Source organism: Thalia democratica, unplaced genomic scaffold (genome assembly GCF_965202585.1).
Source record: "Thalia democratica unplaced genomic scaffold, ktThaDemo2.hap1.1 HAP1_SCAFFOLD_685, whole genome shotgun sequence".
Taxonomy (NCBI): domain Eukaryota; kingdom Metazoa; phylum Chordata; class Thaliacea; order Salpida; family Salpidae; genus Thalia; species Thalia democratica.
Genome location: NW_028139676.1, coordinates 1,726 through 29,239, shown reverse-complemented (window position 1 = coordinate 29,239; position 27,514 = coordinate 1,726). Strand labels below are relative to the sequence as shown.

The 27,514-nt window shown below is 26.6% G+C and overlaps 1 protein-coding gene across 1 annotated transcript; it reads left to right on the top strand.

Annotated features, from left to right (window-relative positions):
• Positions 1–9,682: 9,682 nt before the first annotated feature.
• Positions 9,683–20,198, top strand: LOC145846852 (uncharacterized). Its single transcript, XM_082953435.1, has 12 exons — positions 9,683–9,746; positions 10,417–10,505; positions 11,241–11,407; positions 12,191–12,314; positions 14,001–14,049; positions 14,094–14,215; positions 15,375–15,527; positions 16,028–16,152; positions 16,762–16,896; positions 17,295–17,429; positions 18,134–18,257; positions 19,877–20,198. The coding sequence occupies exons 1-12, from the start codon at positions 9,683–9,685 to the stop codon at positions 19,988–19,990; spliced, it is 1,401 nt and encodes a 466-aa protein (XP_082809561.1). The 3' UTR covers positions 19,991–20,198.
• The last annotated feature ends 7,316 nt before the right edge of the window (positions 20,199–27,514 follow it).

Sequence of the window (27,514 nt, the reverse complement as noted above, 5' to 3'; positions counted from 1 at the left end):
TTTGATTAAAACTAAGTAAGTAAGGACCTCAACTTTTTTTTTTGAGCTAGAAAAAGATTTCTAAAACATTGAACAGAGAAGATTAAAATCAGACTGTTTAAAAAACTGAGAAAACTTTTGAACTATGACAACTTTTTTATGAAAGTAAGTTCTTCTGAACCTTTTAACGAGGAAGAACAAGACATTTTTAACTATATTTTGACATAGAATATTATTTATTAATTCTGTTACTTACTTTCAGTTACTAATTTGTTGTTTCTGGTTAACTAAACTAGCTAATAAAGGTTAAAATCTTTAAGATCTAGTTCTACAAGTTTAAAAATTGGCATGGGTTTAATACATTGTTCCCATTTTAAAATACCTAAAACTCCTGATAGACTATAAACCATTATAATGTAATTTTTTACTGTTTTATTAGAAAATATAGTGGTTTTATGAAGTTAAATGCTTTGCTTAGTTTATTTTTATAACAGAATTGAGGTATACATCTTCAAAAAACATCAAGTAACAGTTATTTTAAGAACAAAATTTAAGTTATAGGTTTATTTAACAAGAAGTCTCAAACTAGATCAGGGAGTATATGGGGGCGTTTAAAGTTTTTAAAGAGTAGCATAGGTTCTATAAATTCTTTTCAACTGCTAAGCAACACTGAAATATTAATTTTACTGATATATTATCAATGTCTATTTAGTAACAACTCTTAAATTTATAAAAAATTGACTTTTATATCCATTTTTTTAATAGACGGCTTTATTTAGTTGTTTCATTAAATAAAGGCACTAGAAAAGGGGTCGGCAAACTGGGGCCCGCGGGCCAAATGCGGCCCTTTAAGTCAACATCTGCGGCCCGCGAGCACCTTTTCTGCAAAAAATATACATTTTAAAAACAATGAAAATTATATTTTTTGTAATAAAAAGTTACATTTAGCCTCTTAATTCAATAAATACTCTTTACTAATGGTGTAATATTACTTAAATTGTTATATTTCTGATCTTAAATAATTTATTTTCTAGTGATTACTAGAATTGTTTTTAGATAAATTCGGCCCTCAAAAATTATTTTCTAAATAGTGTGGCCCGCGAGCAAGTTTTCTTAAAATAATTGGCCCGCTAGTCACATAAGGCTGCCGACCCCTGCACTAGAACAATAATTAATTAACATTATCACCTTAGTGTCTTCATCTTTACCGTTTGTGTGAATTGGTAAATAGGTAATGCAATACTGGAACAAGTTTGACTAGAGTGTTTAGTCAAAAAAAAGCTAAAAATAAGCGATATTACTAACTATAACAAGAAATACTGACATAATAGGATTAAATTTCTTGTTAGAAGGAAATTTATAAATTCTTTGCTACTTCTTGAGATTTTGTGTTCAAAATAAATTATGTAAAGCTATAGTTTTATCTTTTTGTTTGTATTCATCTCTCCAGCAGTTCTCAAGTTACAGGGGCAATCGGGTAACTTTTTAAAACTTTCTTCTTACATTACATTTACTGAAGATAATTTTTTATCATCTACTTGATGAAGATTGGTTTTGCTTTTAAACTTGATATCTTGATAATTAGAAAACCCTAATAATTTCAATGTTATATAAATGCATTTGTATTTATAAACTTTATATTACATGCTTTAAAAGTTGCAAACTACCAAAACAATTGTTTCATAACAGCTTTTATAATTACTTAAGATATACTAAAGTATACTTTTGAGATTAAGATATTAATTTTATAAAATTTTAAGATGTAGTCTGTTAAGGTTTACCATAGCATAGTATGTATATTTTTTCTGTGTTTTAGTTAATTTTTTAATACTATAATTAATGTTTTGTGATATGTAAGTTTTTTTAATAAATATAAAATAAGGAGGCTTTTAAAGCAAATTATTATTATAAATTCTGCATTTTTTATTGATATTTATGAACTCTTTTAACTTCATCCAACTTAACTTCAAGTATTTATCAAACAGTTTGTGTGCAGTAAAATATACAAAAAATTAACGGAACAAAAATCTTTACAAACTTGTTTGACTTTCGAACAAAAACGATTTAAAAGTTAAAATAATGAATAATTTATTACAAAGAAACGCACAGCTTTTGTATGTTTTTGTAAAATAGATGTAAACTGATAACAAAACCGGTTTTATCTTTTTTTTAAACAAATTACAACTCAAGCACTTTTAAAACTGTTATGTTTGCTTTCCCTGTAATTATAAGCTGTTTTGTAAACTTAATTTGTTATATGTGATTTAGTTTTTAAAGAATTATAGAAAATTATTTAACTCAAGTGTTTACAAACGTCAACGTCATCAAAAACACATTTAAATAAAATTTTTACTTGGCAGCAAGACTGAAAAAATAGTTCTTAGGTACTTAAAATTGTCTATGTTTTGTTTTTAAAGTATAAAAGGCTTATATCAGTTTTTTGTTGACTTTATTGTTTTAATATAAACATTATTGTTTACTTTTACTTCACAACATGAGCAAACGTTTGACCAATTTGGTTTATATTTAAAATAAAAAGGCGGTTTTGGTCTATATAGTTTGGTTTGAAACTTTTGGAAACTTCAAATATTCAAAACAACTACCTTATTTATTTAACATTCTTAAATACTTAATGCTGTTCTCAGAACTTTATACGTGTTTTACAAAAGGTAGATTATTTATATAATGTTAAAACGACAAAAAAAAGCGATCAAATTATTTGGTTCTAAGTGCACGAAAAAACCTTTCGGTTACTCAGTCGCCTACCACAGATACCTTTATACGTCTTGTATATTGCTTATATATTGTTTAAAATTTTGTTCACAATAATTAAAAATTTACAATTTCCAGATGTGAATCAGATTTCAGGGAACCTTGTCGCCATAAGCTCTTCAGGACTTCAGGACTTCAGGAACCTTGTATTGCGTCGCCATCGTTCGGTGCTCGTATCTAAAGTAGTGTTTACTAATCATCAGGTTGTTGAACCTATGTTTGATAGTTCTTGTTGTTTAAAAATTTATTTTCTTTGAATTTTTTCTTTGTTCATCTTAAGTTTTGCTCCTTAAACAAGAATCAGCCTTAAACTGATGAAAAAACGCGTTACTTGTGTATACTAACTCTATATTAATTATAGGTATAACTCTGATTAATTTTTACTTAAAAGTAGTAGTTTCGTTTAGCAATAATACACTTTTTTCATTTTTAAAAAACTATAAAAAAAACTGCTACATTTATATAACCGTTTTCAACAAATTAAACAGTATTATTTCTTCATACACTAACACATGTTTCTGTGTGTTTACGGATTAACACAGTTCAACGAAGCTATGAAAATCTAAGTTGATCTACATCTTCTATTTCAAAGTTGATTTTCTTAGCTTCGTTGAAGTGTGTTAATCCTTTAACACATAGTAACATGTGTTAGTATAATGAGGAAAGAATACTGTTTAATTCTTATTGTTATATATTTTAGTGAACCTGTTTCGCTAAGATCTTTATTAGCATACGCTTAAATTTATACTTTAAATAGTTATAACTTGTAACCGTTTTTATCCAAAAAAACTGATAGTTTGCTTTAATTTTAAATCTTTTCGCAAATTCAAAGAGTTTTAAATTTTTTTTAAAGCTGTTATACGTTTAAAAACCTTTTTCAGTTTGTGCAAACTTGTTAACAATTAATGTTTTAATTAAATGGCTGCAGGATAGTTTAGTAAAGGTCTTAATTATGAAAAAAAGGTTTTGCGAGAGTTAATTCCTTACCAAACAGATTGAAACAAAAATAAGTTATTTCATTTTAAACTTAAGGAGAATCCAGTAGAAAATAAAGTTTTATTTAAGCAAAAAAAAAATTTGAAATAATTTTTGAATAACTAATTTTAAGAGCAGATAAGTTTTTGTCCAAAAAGCATTGTTATTTTCCGGAATTTATTAAAAAAAGCGGAATTTAATTTTTTGAATACGGACAATTAAGTAACTTTAATTACGTAAAAAGATTTGTTTTTTAGGTGTTGTAAACTACCAATTGCAGTTTTTAAGTCTGTTACATGTTAAGTTCTGGTTGAAAAATCTGAAATGATGGGAACATTCTTTTATTTTTTAACTTTAGTTTAATTATTTTTAAAATAGTTATGATAATTTGAATAAGCTATAAAAAATTGTTTCAATATAATAAAGTAAATCTGTTTTTCAAGTTTACCCTATCTTAGTAAACTAAAATACATCTCTGACCGTAAATTTTATTAAGCATTATGTGTTATTATCATGCTTGAGTAATCAAACTGATAATAACAAATAAAAGCTATAAAATACTACAGTATAATTATAAACAATTATTACTTCTAATTAACTATTTAATTTAGTTTTATAAACTAAATTAATGAATGGATACATGTTTATATTGTTTATTTAAAATATAAATAATGAGCATTTCTGTCATTGTTCTATAAAAGATTAAATAAGTTTAGTTTCTTAAAATACAACTTAAAAGTTAATTGCAAGTTGTAAAACAAAAAAGTATAACTAGATATGTAATTATTGAGTAAATATTTATGTTATTTTTTTAGCACAAATTTACTAATGCTTCTTTAATCACACAGCAAGTATTTAAACTATGAATATAATGACTGTAACATAATCAAAAAAAAATTGTTAAGCTAATTCAGTTATTTTATTGTTATCCAGAGTCTCTGTTGATGTGTTTTTAATTCAAAAAAATTAGATTATTAGCTGTGTGAAAGAAAATTTAAGGCTTTTCTTGTTTTTTATAATACTCAGTAATTACCTTGCAAGATGTAGAACCAATATTAAGCTGAAATTCAACAATATTTGCAGGAACTTATAATGTTTTTTCATTATTATATTTTTGTTAACTACCAGGTCCAAATTTCAAGAATGTGATTTAAAAAAGAGTAAAATTTGATAAGTTAAGCACTTAAAGAACTAAAAAGCCATGTAAGGTACGCATTTAATTTTTATTTACAGTTAAATGTAAATTTTTTAGGTACTTGTTAAGAAGTACTCACTAAATTTTTAGTTACTATCAAGTCCAAAATAATAAAAACCTTTAAATTTAATATTTAAGCTTGTGAATAAAAATTTAGTTCATACTTTACAACAGTTGTGTACTTCTTGAATTGCGTACCTTATTGATGTCTTTACATTTTAACAATCATGTTCTGAAAACTTTGACCTTGTAGTAAATAAAAATGAGTATCAATGTTGTTAGATTTCAGCTTGATATTGGTGCAACATCATGCTAGGTAATAATAATCTTCCTAATTAGTAATCTTCTTCTGATGATCACATTTTAAGCCAAAAACTTAGTGTTGAAAATTTCCAAATTATTTTCTGAAATTTGAATGTATATTTATTTAAAATTAAGAATGCATATTTATGAGTTTCTTCTACACTTTGATAAATACTAGCACAAGCTACAAAACACAAAGTAATTATACTAAAATAGGTTCCTACAAGTTGTTCAGCTCTCTTTTTTTTATGGTAAAAAAACATTAGTCTCAAACCATACCCATTGCAATTTTTAACTTGTGTATTTAAGTTTTTTAAACATACTTTAGGTTGTTTGAAAAATTCAAGCTTATTTAAAGTGGTGTGAAGCTTTTGTGTAACTCAAGCTAGTTTAGATGTCTGTCCTAAATATCAGTCTAGATTTGTGCCTTAAACTGATTTTTTTCTTAAGAACTAATGCCATAGGGTGGTAAGGCACATTTTACATGTTGACCATAAGTTGACAACTATTTTAAGGATCTTAAACTTGGCTACCAATTGCATTTGTAAAATTCCAATTAGTTTTTGAGACATGAATTTACAAAGTCAGTGAGTTTAATAGATTTTGACATTTTGGGTTTTATTGAAAGACAAAACTAAAGAAGCCAGATTATTTCTTTAAAAAATATATCTTCTTATTAAGCAATTATTCTCAAATTTTCTCAGTTTATACTAAACTTAATAGTTATTAATCTTATTATAGAATTTGTTAAAATTTAAATATTTTTTTCATCTAATAAAATACAACTAGTTTTTAAACAAATTATAAAACCCTTAGTTTTTTTTTGTTATAATATATTTTTTTTACCTATGCAACAAACATTTCCTTAAAAGTTTTGAATAATTTATTAAAAATTAAATAAAAAATATATATTTAGTAAGTTTTACAAGATTTGAGAAAACTGGCAATCAAAATTTTCTACTTAGTTTTTATCAGAAAGTTTTCACACTGACTATATCTCAATTTTAATTAAAGTTAGTTTATCCTGTGAAATTTATATTATGTAATTAATTGTTCATATAATTCAATAAAAAAATGTTTGACTTCCCTACAGCGTAAAATTTTTATTTTAGAAAAAAATCTTTATATTGTCTTTTAGTACTAAAGTTTTATTAAATCTTTTTTTTTTTTGTTTCTGAATTTCTTACATTTTTTTCAAATTTCTCACAAATTCTTGCTAAAGTGATGTAACTATGGCCAGTTCTTTACCATTCAGACTTGAGTTTTTGCTTTAAAAAGTAGTTCATTTAAACTGATTATTTTATTTTATAATTTCTTAAGTATTCCGGGACATAACTGAAGTGTCCTCTAGTTTTTTTTTACTAAGAAAACTTGACATTTTTCTATACTTAAGTGTATTTATTTTTAATAAAGTACTAGTCTTAAACTTAAACATCATTACCATCAAATTTTTAACTTAATGCTGGAACTATTTAAATACCTATGGATATAACTTTATTTTTTATTTTTAAGAAAAAGTTATGCTCCTAGAGAGCTCCACTTGGTTTTTCCATGCAAAAACTATTTTATATAGCTTTATCTTAGCTATCAAAAAAATTTTACCACTTAAGAAAATTGAATGTAAGTTTTGACATAATAATGATCAAAGTTGGTGAAATTTGGTACCTAAGGGAAGGCACAAACTGAAAATACCCAAAAAAACTATTTTGCACAAAATAGGTGTTTTCCTTAAAGTTTTAACCAAATTTCTTTTAATTTTTCTTACTTATATTTAAGTAATTCTTTAGTGAGTAATTTCTAACGTTAACAAAGTTTTTATAATTTCTTTTTTTTTTGTTACATTCTAAACCGTTTAAGAAATGTTTTATGAAACTTGAGCTTTTTAGCTGAAAAAGTAAAATAGTGGATAGATTGTTAGGTGATTTTTTAGATTTCTGAAAAACTTTGCAATAAATGATTGTGGCCCATGCATTAGTAACAGAAAACTTTTATAAAAATGATCATATCACAAAATTGGATTTACTTTTTAAATTTAAACTTAAAAAACAGTAAGTAGTAAAGACATTCAGGTCCATATATTTCTATTGCAAACCTTTTATAAAATCAGGGTTACTCAAACAACTTACCATAAGTCATATTTTATTTTTCAACATTTTTGAAAAACTGTGGCTAGTTTTGAGATTTTTCCTAAAAGTTAAGCTAGTTTTTTTACTGTAACACTTTTCAATTGTAAAAGTTATGTTTTGGTTGAGCCATTTTATAAATACTTTAGTGTTTTTCTTTCTTTGGCTTTATTAATATTATTTGCTTGTTTTTATGACTTTTAGAATACTTTTTAACTTTAAATAAGCTCAGGCTGTTTATTTGTTTTGCCTAAAATTTTTATAGTCCTGTAAAAGTTGGAATTTTTAAATTTTACATAGTTTACAGTTATAAGATTTATATTAAAGCCAATGTTAGTTTTTATAAAAAAAAAAATTCTCTGCACCTGCTCTATGGTCTTGAAATGTTAATTAAGTACAACACACTCAGGGTACTAAGGATGTTTTTAAATTTTTTAAAACCTAATGACAACTCTGGATAATTTGAACTTTATTTTTAAACTTTGGATATTTTTGTTTTTATGAAAAACTCAGGATAGTTTTAGGTTTTTTAAAATTTGAGATTATTTTTTTTAATGAGGTTTAGTTCCAATTCATTATTTTATAACCAATTTTGTTGAAAAACTTGATTTTTTTTTGAAAAGTTTAAAAAAATGTTAACACTTTTTTGAAGATTAAAAAAAAGTCAGGATTACTTAGGACAGTTTAAGGTCATTTAAGACAGTTTGTTACTCTGGACAGTGTTTTTGACTCAAAGAGTGGCAACCCTATTATAAGGAGTTTTAACAAAACCAAAAAGTGGCGTTGTTTTTGTTAAGTTATGTTGAAGCACTACAAGATTTCTACATTTAATTTTTTACAAATAAATATTTGATTTTATATGAAAGCTTTTAGTATAAACTACAACCCAGTTTTTATATAACTTGAAAATTTTGTTTTACTTTTTAAAAAAATTAATTTTAGTAAAACGTTTCCAAAACAAACCTATGGACCGCCAATTTTTCAGGGTCAATTTTTTTGAAATTTAAAGAATAACTATATATATTTTCTCCTTCATTTTCTGAACTAGAGACCTCAAGGCTTTTAGGAAACATTCCTATTATAATTTGAAAAACTTTCAATGGTAAAATAAAAAATCATAAAAAAGATAAGATATAATTTTTTTTTTTAAACAAGTTTTTATTTGAAAAAAAGTTGAGCATTAAATTTTTTCAATACCAGTTATAGACTTTCTGTGAGAGTTTAAAGAAGATTGGTTAAAAATTGGAGAACAAGAAATATTTTTAGTAAATGAGTCTTTTTTTTTCTTCTTAGTTAGCACTATCCATAGTAACATATTAAGCTCACCAACTTAAATTGCTCAAAAAACTGTTATGAATTCTTGTAAGTTGTTAAGTAAATACTGTTATTCTTTAAGTGGTCTGATGTCTCAAATAAAACACTTCAAAATACAGGGTGGCCACTAAACATGGAGTCCTGGAAAACCAGGAATTTGACAATTTAGGCTAAAAAACCTGGATTTTTGAACAAAAACTACTAAAAAACCTGTAGTTTTTGAGAATTTTTACGTGTTTAGTAGTAAAAAATCATTTTGACAAAAAAAATTTGTCATATGATATAGATATAGATATTATTTCATCATCAAAAATTTTTAAGTTAAAAACACAACTAAATTAGCTTTACAGTATCTTTTTAATATTGTTATACTTTTAAACACTGTTTTTTACTTTAAACTTAACATTACATTAAAAATAGACCAAAAACTTGTACTTTTAAAAACCTGGAAGAAGTTTCTAAGAAACCAGTGGACACCCTTAAGCTAAGATCAATTTGTAAAAATCAAGTTGGACTCCACGCTTTGGCCTTAACAACATAAGATTTTTTATTACAACTTGAGCTTTTTTAATTTTATTATTTTTACAGTAGCTTACAACTTCAACAATTTGAACAGAAAGTTTTTGATATAATTTAAAAAATAATTAACTCAATTTTTAAATAATAACTTTTGTTGAAGAAGTTTTAAACAAAGTTTTAAAGAACTACTTAAATTTTTTGATAGTAACCTTTTTATATTATTAACTATATTCAATAATATATGGTAATTACATTACAATGGTATGGAATTTTTAACTAAAACATAACTTTTTTACTTTATTGATATGGTAAATACTTTTTTATATTAGTATAAATTGTAGTAACTGAAATTACTGCATATGTAGTATTGGGTAGATCACTAGTAAAAACCTAAAATATATAATTTATTTAGCACTTTTATAATCAACAAAATCAAATTACAACATTCTTACTGTTTTAGATTATATAAATATTAATATTACAAATTAAAATAAAAATAAATATGCCAAACCGAAGAAAAAGAAAGCAACCAAAATATGAAACCAGAGAGGAGATAGAAGCAAAAAGTTAGTTTGTTTTTATTTCAAATATAAAAAAATAATTAGAACAATAAATTTGCAAAGATGAAACATTTGATTTTCTTCTAATCGAAGCTATACAGTTTTATAAAAAAAAAAATTTCAAACTATTACCGTAAATTGGTTTGTTCAAAGTCTCCAGAACATTTTTTTAAACGTAGAAAAAATTTTTACAACTTACTGATAGACGTGTGGAATTTAATTGCAAAAATAATACGGTAAAGAAAGTTTCCCTAATTATTGTAATGGATTAGCTGATGTATTTCTAAAAACTTTAAAAAAATTGTTTACAGTTTACTAATTAATGTGTAGGAAAGTGTAAATCACAATACAAAAATTAAAAAAAAATTTTACTCAAATTTAGTAAAAGCAAGTTCTTAAAGAAAAGTTCGTACTACCAATTAGTTGGTTAAAGTTCCTATCACACTTTTTAATGCTTTACAATTGACTGATAAAAGAGTGTACAATTAATTTCAGAAGAAAAGAGCATTGATTATAATACAGTAAAAAAAATTGATAAGAAAAATACAACAATGGTACAGCAGTAAATACAAGTAGATAAAAAATACAATTTTATAAAACCACTGTGTTTCTGTTCCATTTCTTGAAAACAAGTGTGCAAAATCTAACTTTTAAAATAAAAATAATTTAACTACAGTGAGAAAAATACACAATAAGAAGTACCACTCACCAAACGACGATGATGAAGACAGGAAGATCTTGGAGGAGCACTTGCAATCGGTTGTTGTAAGTTTTTTTTATTATAATTTATACTATAATTACCTGCAATCAGCTGTTTTAACTTGAATTGTTTAATTCTATATAATTTCTCATGGAATCTTACCTACAATGAGCTTTTGTAAGTAGATTTGTTAAACTGTTTTAGAAAGTTATATTTTCATGGAGTCTTACCCACAATCAGTTGATGTAAGTTGATTTGTTTAATAATTTAGTTTTTTTAAGCCACTATTTAAAAGGTCATAGGGGGTCAGAGTATATTTTTATAGAAAAATAACACCTTTTTATATTTGTTCAAGCTGTAAAAATTTACTGACAGCCAGTTAAAACTAAACAAATTTAAAATTAGCCTTGTAAACATAATAAATTAAATTAAATTGTAATTACGGTAGGAATCAAAGCTGCCACATAGTCAGGAAAAATAGTCCAAGAAAACATTTTTTTTAGCAACCACTAATAAAACTAATTCTATGGTCACTGGTAGTCTGTTTTATCCACAAAAGTTCAAAAGCATATTTTTATCGTAAATTGACTCTGTTTTACTTGATAATCACAATTTAAAGACTTATTTTATCCTAGTTACTTGTTGTTAATGATGAAAACTGAAAGTTAATTTAAAGTAAAATGATAACTTAACAGCTATACATTACTTATAGTGGGTGTAAACTGACGCTGATGGTTTTGTTATCATCATATTATGTATCGAAAAAACAGTTTCAATAATTTTAATGCAATTTTACTCAGACATCCGAGCTCGAGAGGCAGAAGGGGGAGAGGACCAAGTACGTTTACGCGCCCGGAGAGATCTGCATGATGCGGAGGGGCAAGTACTTCTGGTGGCCGTGCTACGTAAAGAGGGTGTTCAGAGAGAAGAGAGTCGACAAGTTGTCCCTGATCTACGTGAATAAGAGGTTGGTTGAATTAAAAAAATACTTAGATACGTAAAAATAAAAGTTGGCAAGTCGCCTTGATCTACGTGAACAAAAGGATATTACTTAATTTTTTAATGTTATTTTGTATGTATCTAATATATAATAATACGTTTTTACCATCTTTGAAAAAAATTGGCAAATTGTTGTTGATTTACGTGAATAGAAGGTTTTCACTAAAATTTTTTTATTTGTGTATTGTAAATATATTGGTATAATTCACATCTTTAAAACTGTACTTAGTATGCTCGTGAAAAATGAGCTCTTTAGTTTTAAATTGTCATTACAAGAAATGATAAAGTTATAAAAGCTATAATAAAACGTTATATTTAGTTTAATAATGTTTTTAAAGATGTTTGGAAATTCAAATTTATTTACGATTTTAAGCTTATAAACTTAGTGTATTAGACTGTGTTTTAAAAGTACAGTTGAAAGATTATCTTAATTTGATTAGTTTAATTTGAAATAAAACATAAACCTCATTAGATTATAAATTATGTTTTAAAAATAAATAGAAAAAAAAATCAATACGATAATATTTTTATTAGTTGAAATGTATTCAAATGTCGAATAAAACACAATTTTGAATGAAAAACACTCTTTTAAACAGACATCTTAAGTTAAAATTAACCCTTTAATACGTTTAAAACGCTAATAAAAACATTTATTTGAATTTAAACTTTTCAATAAATATAAACAGTAAACTGTAAATTATAATTTTAATGTATCGAAAAACATTTATAAATTGTAATTTTTAACACACAGAAAGGAAGACATATCCATCAACCTTCCCTTCAAGTACAGGGCAAGGGACAAGAAAGTGAAGAAGTTCCAGTGGAGGAACAGCGCAGAGTTCAAACAACTGCTACAGGAACACGCAAGTCAAAATGTGGGTTTAATTGTTTGTTAAAAATTAAAAGATTAAAAATTTTACAGGGTGTTTAAAAATATATATACAAATGTACTAGAAGTTTTTCTAATAGCAAAGTAAATTTTAGTTGGGCGGCTGCTTAAAGAGCAAAATAATATAGGTTTGATTATTTATTATGGGTTGTGTATTTATAATAACTTGTTTTTTTTAAACAATAGGGGTTTAGTTTGTAATAAGTTAGTTGTGCTTTGAAGTTTCAGTGTACTTTAAAAGTATGATTTTTAAACTTAACAATAAGAAAAGGTTTAAAAAATTTCAAATGTAAATTGCTTAAATTATTTCGGTTTAACTGTAACACAAATTAGTTAGGCTTTACAGAATAAATGTAATGATAGTTAATAATAACAGTAATAAATAATTTACAAACGTAATTTCGATCAAAAGAGTTATCTTTAGTAGTGGGCGTTGCTTTACACAAAGATAGTACTTTATTTTTGTTTTTATTTTTTACTTTTGCAGTAAAAACAATCTATAGTTCAAAAGAGCCAAGTCACATTTGTTGTTTGAGCATTAAATTAATCTTACATATGTAAAAAGTAAGCTGTTTGAAATAATTTATTTTTTTTTTCAACGATAAGCTGCTTCACCTTTCCGAACAGTATTTGAAAACTGAAGTTTGCAGAAGTGTAAAATACCGACAAATAAGTTTATGCGTATAAAAGCTTTTCAACGCAATCATTTTTGTATCAGAAACTTTACGTTTGTTTCAGCAGTAGATCTTCTTAATATTTAACAATTTTATTTACAAAAATCAACATACTTAATAATAATAATAATAGTATATTACAGTACACAAAATATAAAGTTAAAATATGCAAAGTTCTTTAAGCATGATAGTTTCAAATCGTGAACTCCAGGTTCATCTGCAGCAGGGGTAGGCAAGCGTTTCGAAAATATTAATGTTTATTGGCTTCAGTTGCAGTTTTAATTACAATGTCGTCTTTTTTTTAATCGCCCGTCAATTAAACTTCACTTTAAGATCATTAATCCCTAGAAAATCCAGTGTGAGTCCCGCAGTTTGCCTGTCACAGGTCCTCCTTTTTACGCCGTTTGTTGCAACAATCATTCTCAAAGGAGGATTTCAGTGTCAGTTATAATAATTTGTGTAGTAGAGTACGCAACGTCTACGAAGGCTTCTAAAAGCATGATAGTTTTACACCCTCGTCGAAGTTTATCTATTCAGGGCTGCCCTGTTTACCTGGAAAACCTGAAAGTTTGACAATTTAGGCAAAAAACACCTGAAAAAACCAGGGATTTTGAAAAACAGTCACTAAAAAAACTGGAATTTTAACAATTTTCTCAGTTCACAAAAATTATATCATATATATAAAAAAAAACTATTACCAAATTTTTTTTTAATTAAAAATAAAACTAAAGAAGCTATACAGTATCTTTTCAACGTTTTTTACTACCTAACACAGTTTCTTACCTTAAACTTAACTTTAAACTAAAAATAGACCCAAAAATGTGTACTTTTAAAAACCTGGAAGAAACTTGGAAAACCTGGAAAATTAAAAAAAAAACGAGTGGCAACCCTGTCAATTGCAGCAATCTACCTTGCACGTTTTATGCTACTTATACACAATCAATTTCTCAGGACAATTATAACAATTATGGAGTATTTTAGTTTGGTAATTTTCGCAGGAGGATTTCAGCGCGGGCGAGTACCACGATATCCTGCGAAACTGCGAGGGTTTAACATAACAACAAAGTGTTTTAATTTAATAATTTTCGCAGGAGGATTTCAGCGCGGGCGAGTACCACGATATCCTGCGAAACTGCGAGGGCTACCTGCGGGCGAGGTCGAAAGGAGACCTGGAAAATCAGGAGGAACAGTTCAAGTACCTGAACGACTTCGGGTACGATTACAACGTGAAAAAGTTTGAGAAGGAGTTCAAATTGATAATGGATCAGAAGAAGGTTGGTTGAAGAGCGTAGGTGATAAGAAGTTAATTTTAAGTGAATTAATAAAAAATATATATTTCATAGATAGTTAGCAGGGTTGCCACTTTACCTGGAATCCTGGAAAAACCTGGAATTTGACAATTTAGGCAAAAAAAAAACCTGGAAAAACTAGGGCTTTGGGAAATTTTGAAAATACCTGATTTTGAACATAAATCACTAAAAAAACCTGGGATTTTAACAATTTTCACATTTTAAGTATTAAAATTTCAACTTATATATATCTTATAAATATTTTTTAGAGTAGTAGATACCGGTTTTTATTAAAGGGTGTTCAAAATAATGCCGAAAGATAAAAAAGTATTATCTATTTTTTTTATAATTAACAAAAATAAATAAATTACATATTTATAGTTATCATGGTAGAACAGAAGGTTTTGGTTAGTATTCAGTTTGAAAGTATATCTATAAAGTTAGCAAAGAAGGTCGTTGTTAACTAAAAGTAAACATGATAAGCATAAATAAAAGCACATATTTTAAACTATGATGTAAGAGGAGAAAAATATTTATTAAAATTTAGTTACAAAGCGTTTTCGATAAACATAACACAACCAGTATGTCTTTTAAATTTACCGTTTTGTACGCGGTGCCCAAACATCCAATAACAAAATAAAAATCATTTCAACTAATTTGATAAACGTGATTGTTAGGTTATTAAATTAACAGAGTTATACTACTTTATATTCTCTTATAAAATATGTTCAAGTTTTTGACAAACATAAACAAATAAATACATTTTCAATTATGCTTGATAAAAAGCAGGTAAGTGACTAATTTGATTAAAAGATATATTTAGAATTATTTTAAAAACTATTAGATTAATGAAATATATGCGTAAAAATATTGAAAAAACCAGCTTGAACATGCCATTTGGTTAAAGTAAACATATTCAATGGTGAAATTAAAACATTATTCGTTTTTGTTTAGCCAAGTATATGTGATTAAATAATAAAACATTTTCATCATTCAAACTACACAAGTTACACATGTAAATGAAAGGTCTGTTGTTGTTTTATTACTACTTGTTATTTTATTAACACTAAAACATTGTTCAAGGAGAAGAAAAACCAGACCATTGCCAGTTCCGTCGACGGGGAAATCACCGTGAGCGAAACTTCCTCCGATGACAACACGACGAGGGAAACCCCCAAAACGACAACCTTGGTTGAGGAGCAGTCAGAGTACCAGAAGATGCGCGAGAAGAGACAGGTTGGTAGTGATGATTTTTTTTTTTTGAAAAAAAACTTTTTAAAACGAAAAAATTGTAATTGTTGATTAAACCGGTAGCATTTATGTTTTTTAAGGATCAAGTTAATTTGCCACAAAGCCAGTAAAAGTCGAGAAATTTTATATAAACATGCCCTTAATAGCAAAGTTCATCATCACTAGAAACTGTATTTTGCTAATGTTGTTTTCAAAAAAAATTGCTTTTGCAATAAATTTTTTTAGGGTCTAATTAAATTTTAGGAATTAATTAAAGTCTTTCAAATTTTTGGTTATGTATTTTTGAATCGGTCTAAACAAAAAACTGATTTGAAAAAGTCAGAAGTTTTTTTTTTTCAGCTCGATGTGTGGCAACCCTGTTAATGTCATTTATTAATAGAATTAATCATTGTTTTTGTGAATAAATCGTATTAAATCAATAAATATACAAATACAAGTAAACATAGTGGTTAGATAGGACATATGGGAACGAGAAATTTTTGCAGGTCGAAGCTAGGAAGGAGCTTGCAAGTTACATTGAAAACTGCAAGCCATTGGTTGATTTCGTGGTGCAGGGAAAAACCTCCAAGCTGCTGTACGACATCTATTTGGGCAAAACAGAGTCGAAAAGGTTGGTTTTTCATCAATTAATCGTTTTTTAGAAAAAGGGTTCAACTTTACGCGCGTACAGTCACTTTTGCCAAGAGACATTTTGAATTTTTTTTCATTGTTTCAATTGTTTTGTCATTAAACTCATGTCTGTTTCTTGTCATCATTTTTTTGAGCAAGTAACACTTTTTCCTGTAAAGTTAAAAGTTCTCAGCCCCCAACAATCAACCAATCGATCGTTTTAAATCTGACACGTTTCAATTTTTGTCAGTGAAGCTCGCCAAGTAAAAAGTACATAAAAAACATATGTACACTAAACATCACTAATTCAACACTAATTCATCACTAATTCACTAATACAACACAAACCAACTGATATCATAACTACCTGAGCTAAAATTTATTAGTATATGATTGTTATTAACGTATTTATAAACATAACTAAGTAACAGACATCAGACCTATCTAAGTGGTATAGTTATGAACAGATGAAAACCTTATATATAAAATTGAAACCTAGCATTTCTACAAAATGTGTTGAATCCAGAAATTTTATACAAAAAAGCGTTAAGCCAACATGAGCAAATTACTAATTATATCTGAGTTGATAACAACCTGTGGTTTCGATCAGGTACCTGTACTACCTGGGCGGGAAGGTGAACACCAGGATGGCCAGGTGGAAACCCGGTGACCAACCCGCGATGTTCCTCGAGGACACGGAACATATGCTGGACGTGACCAGGTTTTGCCGGGAGGTTTGGTACAGGTACGTTTAATATTCTTTATTTGTTTTTTATTTATTAGTATTTTAATTTTAATAATTGTGTGTAAGTTTTGGCATTATGTTTCGTTGTTCGGTTAAACGCCCTCTCTGGGTGTTTTTGGCAGCTCAGAGTTGCTAAATTTAGTTACTGTATAAGTATTGATAATCAAAGCTAACAAAATGTAAAAAACATTTATGAAATTTACAGACTTTTGTTTTAAGCTTTGTTAGATAAGAGTTTCAATAAAACACTTGTATAATTTACGAACTTACCTAAACTTACGGTCATCTCTATGATTTTTCAAGTGTTCATACACTAGTCTGTTTCTTCACAAGGTTTAAAATAAAATCCCCTACGTTGAATTAGCATACTAATTTGGCTTTTCACATTTGTGGCACAGGCTGGAGGAGAGACACAACGAGGACTTCACCACCAACCCGAACAGGAGGTTCTACTACCCGGACTGCCTCCCCAAGGCACCCAGGGGGGTCAGGGTTGTGGAGAGAAAAGATCACGACGCCAACAAAGTTTACAGGTTTGGATTAAAAGTTTATTATACTGTTTAGTGTATGTTTATTGCGAAACTTGTGAAGCCAGCAGTGTTTTCGAGCGTAAAAAGTTTTAGAGTCATAAGGAGGCCCTCATTGTTTTCAAATAGAAGCCAGATGTATTCACTTGGTATAACAAGTGTGCATACAGCCTGCAATTGACAAATTTTGAAAGGTTTTAAACGTCACAAGCATAACAAAATGTATTTTTAAAAGCCAATTGAAATTAAAATTTAACATGCTCAGTAAATAAGTTAAGCTTAATGTCTTCTTGCATGCTTACCATATTTTTTCCAGATTCCATTACTGTTGATATCTGTTTTTGAGTGAAACAAAGTTTTGAAAATAAAATGTTTGGAGTTGCATTCAGTGAGTGTTATATTATAAATGTAATTAATAAACCGCATTTTCCATTAAAGTATGCATGGACCGTGTAGTTGGCTGTGCACAGTTTTTAAAAAGGTTCTAAACGTCTCAAGGAATATAATCAGAATTTATAAAATTCGCTTGAAATTAATAAACGATTGCTCAGGATACATTAATTTAAATATAGTGATTAATAAATCACAAATTCCGCCCAAATGTTAACTATGCACCCAGTATGGTTTTTTAAATACAATCAAATCGCAGATTCGGTTCAAATGTTAACTATGCCCTCAATGTAGTTTTTTTAAATGCAATCAAATCGCAGGTTTCGCCCGAACGCCGAGCAGAACGACAAGGAATCCGAGGTGGCGCTGCACGTGTTCTACCCGGAAGCCGTCATCTTCGCGCTGATGAAAGTGAGAAAGCTCACCAGGACCAAGGCGGAGAAGGTTTGTTGTGTTTGTTATATTAGAAGGTATTTTCAATTCATTTGAAGTGTTATTTATTTTTAACTTTGCATGACTGTTGTTTGTGTTTGAGCAAGAGTGCAGGGTTCGTTAATTTGAACCTTTATAATTTATATCAAATGTTTTATACCAGGACCGAGAAGGTTTGTTGTATTTGTATTTTAAATGTTATATGAGCAGAATTTTAAACTTTGCATGACTGCTGCTTGCGTTTCAGCCAGAGAGCAGAGTTTGTTAATTTGATTTTTTCGTTTAAATGTCGTGACTGTACTAAGTTTATTTGCATGTTTAGTTTGTTGCATATCAAAAACAAAATTCTCACTAAATTTTCATAAAACAGTATCTCTGTATCTTAAGTTTGAATTTGGCTTTTAAAGTACCATTAATTCATTAACTATACTTCTCCATTTGAAAACTTTACATGCCTAACATTATATAAAATAGGTAGAAATAAATTCATTAGATATAAAACTAACAAAAATTAAACTCGATTTTTGATTTAAAAGCTTATAAAATTCAACTAATACATGTATAAATCTATAAAATAGCGTACATGTTAGCATTCAATATAAAAGGTTAAACTAAATGTCGAAAAACATTTTGTTAAAAATCACTGAATTGTTTTTTATATCCAACTAGTTTGCTTATCCAAATCAAATAAAAAAATTAAACTTAAAAAGCTGAATTCTGATCAAGTTGCTATTTATTTTTTTACTAGATTATTATGTAGTTTAAACTTGTAAAAAGCCATTATTCATTAAGCTAAGGTAACAGTTTTTAAAACATTATTTTGTAAATTTTTTTCTTACATTTGACTTGTTACAAATGTATGAAAAAAAAAAATCCAGCTTTAAAAAATTTGGCCGTACAAAGCAGCTATAAAGATTAGTAAAATGTCGTAAAATGGTATTTTAACTTGATAATGCTTTGGGAGTCTAATTTAATTTCGATAAAATCTCTCTATGACTTGTTTGAAAAAAACGAAAACTTTGCATCGTTGATTAAAGCAAGTATTTATTTAAACTTAAAATAAATATTTACATAAAAAATTAGCTTACAAAGTTTTGTTTGCTTTTTTTATGGTAGTAAAATAATAGTAGAAAGAGTAAAATAACAAGCAAAACATAACGCTTATACTAAAAGATTTTTTTTAGTTTCAAAATTTATTTTAACACATGAATTTAAACTGTAAACAGAATAATCACGGTCTAATAGTATAAGTTGTAGAAATAAAATATTTGGAACTTTTTAAAATATAATATTACCAAAGCTTTTTTTTAAATAATGATGTCTTTATATTGCACAGAAAATTAGAATCTATTTTCTTATACTTATTAAAAAAAATTAAAGTTTAAATTTAATACTTACTTGCTTAAATACTCAACATACAAGATAGAATAATTAACATAACAGATCTGGACAAAAATAAAACTTTCAAATTTTTATTTTTAATATCAAAAAAATTAAGCAATGTTCAGTAGAATTTCTGTAACAATCAAACAGTTGCATTTTAAAAGTATAAGACGAAAAACAAAACCTTAAAAACTTTTTTATATTCAAAATTTCACAGGTCATTCTTTTTAAACTGAGTATTTTCGCAGGTCTTCTACGCGGGGTACACAGGGATCCACCCGTCGACGCCCGCGAAGAAATCCACACCACCGCCATCTAGTGACGAGGAAGCAGTAGGGTGCGGAAGCGACGAGGAGTTGTGATTGGACGATACCCAACAACGGAGCATTGTCATTGGTCGATACGCTAACGGAGCGTTCTGATTGGACGACAGCTTTAACGAATAGATTTGATTAAAATTGTTGTTTTCTGATGGAGTTGTCTTTTTTTTCGCATGAATTTTTTCGAATGCTCGCATACGGACTTGCAGTGCCTGTTTGTAATGTGTGAATGTTTTATTTTTGGCTTCAACAAACAAGTTTCATTTCGAAACAGTTGTGCATTAGTACAAACAAGTACTACTTGAGTTTAAATGAAAAACTTGAAAATGAAATGCCGCTTTGATTTACAACAAATAAGTTTTAACTTTGAAATGTATCTACTAGCACAAGAGTTAAAAAAGTTTACTTGAAAAAATGAAATATTTTACTGATAATGAGTTACTCTTTTTACTTTTTCAAACTCTTCTAGGTTGGTTGCAATTTTTAATACACTTTGAAAAAAAACTGACTTTCTGGATTGTACCGAGTAAATTGACTTCAAATTAAAAAGTATAACTCCACAAAAAGATATATTGAAACATTTACTCTACTTAGATAAGATTCCATTTAAGTTTTATTGAAGAACCTGTAACATATTAAATCAATTTTATTGAGTTATGAATTAATAACAGTGTAGTTTCTAAACCTCAAAGTAACCTTATGAATTAAATCACAGACAATTTAAATACGTAATGAGTAAAATGAGTACGTAAAAACTGTAATAGATAAAAGTGGATCTCAATAAGAGTATCATAAAGTTTAAAAGCCCATGAAAATGTTAGGAATTAGATGAAAACTATATTAATTCACGACTTAATATTGTTATTTTAGTTAGAAAATTGTGGTAAAGAAAACACAAGTAAAAAAAACATTTTGTTATAATAACTTTTTTTTTTAAATTCAATGGAAATTGAGATTATCGAAATTAAGATGCAAGAAACATTAGTGTTATTCAAGTTAGGACCTGGTGCACGAAAAAACTATCGGTTATCGAGCCGCACATCATGGACACCTTTTAACGTCCTGTCCAGGACTAATATGCTGGCAACAAAAAATTTTCTTGAATAAACCTCTTTTTTTTTGTCACAAGTTCGTACTAACTAATTAAAATTCGTAAAACAGTGTATAAAATTGTAATATTTAATTAAAAGCTTTTCAGAATATCGAAAGGGCCCCAAATTTTGTATTCTGTTCTAAAACTGAAAGCATGCTGTAGGGTTGGGCAACATATGTCCCTCCAACAGCATTCCATGTTCGACAACGCGTTTTTGTTAGCATGTTCTTGGGCAAATGAAGAAAAAATGATTACTTTATTAAAAAGAAACAACGTGCTTTCGACTTTTAGTATAAAAAAAATGCTTCAAAATGTTTACTACATTGCAAACTTAATTTTTAAACTACAATTTTTCCAAATTACGCAGCATGCTAACATTTTTTTTGAAGTTCGCCTGTGAAGGAATTTTCTAGTAAATTTTGGACAAGTAGTATACAGAAATACGGCAACGAAAATTTGTAGTTTAATTATTTTATACTTTTTTTTTGCAAATAACACTCTCTTGGATAAAGTTCACACAAAAGTTTTAATTATAAAAATGTCTTTAAATTGTTTTACTACAACACTTTATATATATTATACGTAGACTTTGTCTTAAGTATGTTTAAGAAACAAGGTTTTAGTTTTTCAGTATAGTATTATATTTATTTAAAACTGTAGTTGAATTAAGTATTATGATATTGATAAAGTTAAACACATGTACAACATTCTTAAGTGCTTTATTCGAAAAGAGGAATAAAAGTTAGTTACAACTTTATAATTTATGTAAATAAATAAAGTTGGCACCTTAGTTTTTCAAAAAGCAGGAAGAAAATAAAATTTATTTAATATAACAAAAACAAATTCACAATTTTATTAGAAACACAAAACAATGTGTCTGAAAAGCTTATATAATAATTTAAAGAAATGTTCCAAGTTATGCAGTAAATTAATACAAGTATGATGACTCAAATTATGAATTTTAGTATCACTTATTAGAAAGGTTTGATGATCGAATTGGTATGATCAAACCTTTGTTAAACTTGAGCTTGACATATGAAAGTCCAGGCTTCGGCTCTGTAGACTCTAGCCAATGTTTTCGTTGTTCATTAATAATTAAAAGGTTGATCATTACTATTTCAGAAATAAAATTGAATCTCAAATCGCATAACAATAACAAATTTTCGACAATAAGAGGCATATTCGAGTTATTTATTTAAATTTTGTCATACTTATATATATCTTATTTTTATGTTTTACTGTTCAAAATAAAGTTTTTCAATCAAAAGTATTGACTTGAGGAAATTTAAATAAAGCTTTTTTACAACTTGTATTTTTTCAGGTTAGCAGCCTTTAATTTGAGTTCAGTTTTAAGTTGTAAATGTTTTCAAAATTTTATATTCTTGTAATTTTGTTTCATATATGCTTTTATCGTTGATTTTAACTGGTAGTTTCTTTGTTAGTTTAAAATGAAACGTAAAACTACGATTAATATTTAATGATAGGTAAAAGTATTTTGTTTTAACTTTTAAACTAACTTAAAAAAACAAAGATACTAGCAACTAGAGAAAATTAAGTACCGTAAATTAAATATTTTTAGTAAAATTTAGAATAAAACTAAAAACTACCATATCATTAAAATACTGAATTTCATACTTTTACTGCAAAATTAATGGAACACTTATATTTTAGATTAGTCAAAAAAGTTTGATATAATTTTTCAATTTGAGAAACTGAGAAAACGACACTTTAGAAAATTAATTTTGTTTACTGTAACTAAGAAAAACTATTTCTATAAACAACAAACAATTAAAAAATCCCCTAGTATTGTGACTTGGGCAACCAGTTTTAAACAATTTATAAACTTTAGCAAAAATGAACAATGTTATAGTACAGAATCATTAAGATAAACTTATAAGAGATCAAAAACACTGAGAAATATATTAATAAACAAAAATAATTTTACAAAAACAGAAAACAACAAAACAGCTGAATGTGGAAAGTGTGCTTTATGTGGAAATTTTGGAAACTATAATAAAAGTATGATAAGTAATAATAAAACAATACAAAATATGAAAATTAAACAACATTTAAATTGCAAAAATTATGGAATTTATGCAGCTACATGCAACATATGCAAAAATTTATACAATGGATAGCTTTGAGACTATGAATAGCTTTACTAAGAGGTGGAATGCCCACAGAAACATATGGAAAAACAATAAAACTGAACTAAACCATGAAATAAAAGACCAATTTGCTCTAATTATACATTATAATAAGTTTCACAAAAACAATATACCAGAAAAGATAGAAAATGCCTACACAGTCCAGTTTTTAGAAAGCCCTATAAGAACTAATTTAGACTACACAGAACAATGGTGGATTAAAAAAACTAAGGCAAAAATTAATTTAAACAGTGTTTTTAAAGAATAGTCTTAATAAAAAATTTAAAATGTCATCAAAAAATTTTTTTTATCAAGTACAATACTAGGGGATTTTTTAATTGTTTGTTGTTTATAGAAATAGTTTTTCTTAGTTACAGTAAGCAAAAATAATTTTCTAAAGTGTCGTTTTCTCAGTTTCTCAAATTGAAAAATTATATCAAACTTTACTGACTAATCTCAAATATAAGTGTTCCATTAATTTTGCAGTAAAAGTATGAAATTCAGTATTTTAATGATATGGTAGTTTTTAGTTTTATTCTAAATTTTACTAAAAATATTTAATTTACGGTACTTAATTTTCTCTAGTTGCTAGTATATTTTTTTGTTTTCTACAGAATTGAAAATGTTTGTTTTTTAATAAACGAAAGATCTCTTCAAAGTGCTTGTATAAGACTGTGACTATTTTTTTTTAATGGTTCTTACCATTTTTATTTTGTTTATCTAAAATTCAATCCTATCCGGTCTTTAAAATTAAAAGAGGAAGACTACCTTCATCCCATTTTAATTTGTTTTAGTAGAGGTAATGCAACTTGACTAAGAATCTTTTAATTTGGAATTTCACTTCCGTTTTAAGTCAAAGTAAGTATATGTTGTTTCAGTACAACTTTTATAACCATACTTAATTGAAGTTGTTTAACTTATAATTTATGTTCAAAAGTCCTTCAGAAAGTTAAATACTTTTTTTTTTTTATTGTAAATCAGTAGGTTTGATACTATAAGTGCTGAAGACTTTTGTTAACTAACTTTATTTATTATAATCTAACCATGTGTCCTATGCATTTTTATTGGATTGACAAAAGATCTTTTTTATTTTCAAAAATCGTTCTGTTGATTTTTTATTTAAATCACTCTAATTATAGTATTATACATATAACTGCTGATAATTAAACTAACATTAAGAAATACTATAAAGAGTCCTTACTTTTCGGTTAACAATAAAATCTTTAATATATTTCATTTGAAATCTTTCTGAACAAGCTGATTTTAGACCAACTGGTTTATAATATATTTAAGTATTTTCGATCCTGGATTTAAAAGAAGTGAAGAACTTTTTAGTATTTGAAAAAAGTTTAGATCATTATTTAACTTAAGTTTATCTAAAAGTAGTTCTTGTTCCTAAAATAAAGCAAAACATAACAAATTCGAACACTTGACTATCATTTATTAATTCAACATTTGTTTTATAAGAATTTATTTTATATCGCTTTAAATAACAACAAACATTACTTTTTAACAATGAAGCTATGAACTTTCCAATTTTTTTACCACTAAATGCCTGCAATAATGTTTTGGTAACAAAACATCTAAACAAGTATCTATTAAACTGCTGAAACAAATAATGGTGTACGGTTCGATAACCGAAAGGTTCCTTTGTACACCAAGTCCTTAGACCAAATTTTTTGAGCGCTTTTTTTTATCGTTCAATAAACAATATATTTGGGAAGAGTAATAAAAGTGTTATTTAAATAAGTTCAATTATTTTAGAATAAGAGTATAACTATACATCGATCCTTTAAAAAATATTTTAGCTTTTTTGTCATCTTTAAAAACACAACAATAAATGTTATTACTGTTTTGATCAATAAGTTTTAGTTAGTATGTTTTTATTCAGAAGTAGATTTTTAGTTTTAATTTTCCTAACCAAACATAGAAATTGCTTACATTAAATCACTGGAGAATTAGTTTTCAAATTTAAAAAATAAATAACAATACTTTAGATTTTACAGATTTTTTTACGACAGTATAAACTAAAAAATCAAAGTTTTTAAAGGCAGTGTACAATTTGTACCATACTAATGAATTACTTTTAAGAATTATCTAGCATACTTTTGAATTTTGTTAGTTTTGAAAAACCCAAGTAAAACTATAAAGTTCTTAATCTTCTTGATTTAAAGTGACAGGTATTTCTAATTCTTTTTTACAGTTTGCTAAGAAGACTTCTAGAATATATTTTTAATACCTGTACAAACATTTTAACCATTTATTTTTGCCAGTAACAAACACAATTAGTATATATCCTCGACCATAATTCAGACAACATAGAAGTTTTTTTTTAATACCTGTTAGCTAGTACATATTGTTAGAGTTAATTGCGAACTTAAACTAGTCGTTTTATTTTCTAATATTAAATACAAGATAGGTACAAACTCTAAACAAAATGATTAAAATACATAACTGACGTATACCTAATAAGAGACAAATCTTTTAAGTTTAGCAGTAATTAGAAAAAGAATCATTGCATTTAATTAGGTTTTTATTACACTAAAATAAAAGATTTCAAAAGTTTTGTTGTCTCATTGTATACTTTAAACTATTTAGTGTTTCATCATAATTATTCTAAATTATTTGTTGTTCTTGTGATTGTTTTAAGTATAACTCAAATTTGTAAAATAAGATACAAAAACTACTGACACATACCTTTAAATTTATTACATTGATGTGTGTATACATTGATAGTTATGAAGATTAATGCAAATGAAAATCTATAAAAGTAAAACATATCAAAAAAATAAGTAGCGTTTATCAGTTAATTAGGAATAGTCTTTTACTATTTGAGTATAAAAGGAGGAAATTAAATTTCAAATAGATATTAATTAATTAAAATATAATTAGAATTATTATAGCTCTCTGCTTTAGTTTTTACAATACAACAATTTTTTTTTATCTTAAAAATAAACCTACTTAAATAAATTCAAAAAACTCTATTACTACTTAATGTAGTCAGTATAAAAAAATGTTAATGTTATTTCCTCACTTAACTTAATCATGAGTTTCAACTTAAACTGTACTATAAGTTTAAAGTTCTTTTATCTTTAATCAAGATGCTGTTTGTAAACTAATATTACTTAGCATTTTACAAGTCAGATTAGTTTATTGTACTATTTTGTATTTGCAGTCTAAAATTGTTATAGTATTGAAAAAAAAGGTTTACTCTTAAAGCTTTACAATAGTGTTATTAGTTTAAAAAATATATATACAAAAAACTCTTTTATAGTCTGATAAATATAAAATCATATTTGTAAAACAACTTAGCTTTTCTGTTATTAAGTTTTTAACATAGTTACAAAGTTTATAAATTCTTTTTGAAAAGTGTGTCAAAATCTTAAATAAACTTCTTAGCATTATAAAATCAGATATTTTCTTAAAAGAAAAATGAGTTCAGAAGCAACCGGTGGAAGTAATTTCTGTTTTGTTATTAATGATACTAGCTTTATAAGTAACTTGGTAGTATTACTTTTCATAAATTCAAACGTTAAAAGTATTCGTAAAAGCTCATAAACTTGAAAAAAAGTTAGAGAAGTATAAAAATTAAAAAAGCTTGCCTAAAAGAACTCTTGAAATCACAAAATTGATAAGTGATAATTAATAGTTTTAAATGTTTTATTGTTTCTAGATTGCAGCATTTGTTTGAAAAAGACTAATGAAAAACTGTCAAAATTTTGCAATTGCGTTCGTTAGTTTTTGATGTCTTACTTTTATAAAACTAATTTAAAGTTGAATTTTTTTTTTTTACTTATTTAATATTGGTCAGAATTCAACTGCAAATAAGTAAATATTCTTCTAATAATAACTTAAAAGTCTAGTTTTTGTTTAAGTAAGTTATGTTTAAATGTTTAAAAAAATTTTACGTTTTTTTGATAAAATTGCAATACATTTTAAACCTTTATACATTAGGTATTTCAAAAATCACTTGTTTTATATAACTGAACTTTTCTACTAGCCAATAATTTTTTGTTTAGTTATTTTAATTAAACTAACTTTGACTTTAGAATACAAAGTGTACCAATAGTTTAAATGTATATTACAGATAACATGATGCATGAAAAATGCCTTATAAAATTGATTTCAAAAAGGAGAGAGTTAAATGTGAGCCCTGTTCACATAGGTAATTAAAAAAAAGTTAACATAATATTTTAATTTATAGTATTTAAAAAAATGTAACTGAAAATTTTTGTTACTTAAAAACAATTCGAAGCTGAAAAATTTATTGGTTAACAGATCTAACTCTCTGACTTGCTTATTAACTAAATACAGTAGCAGTAGATA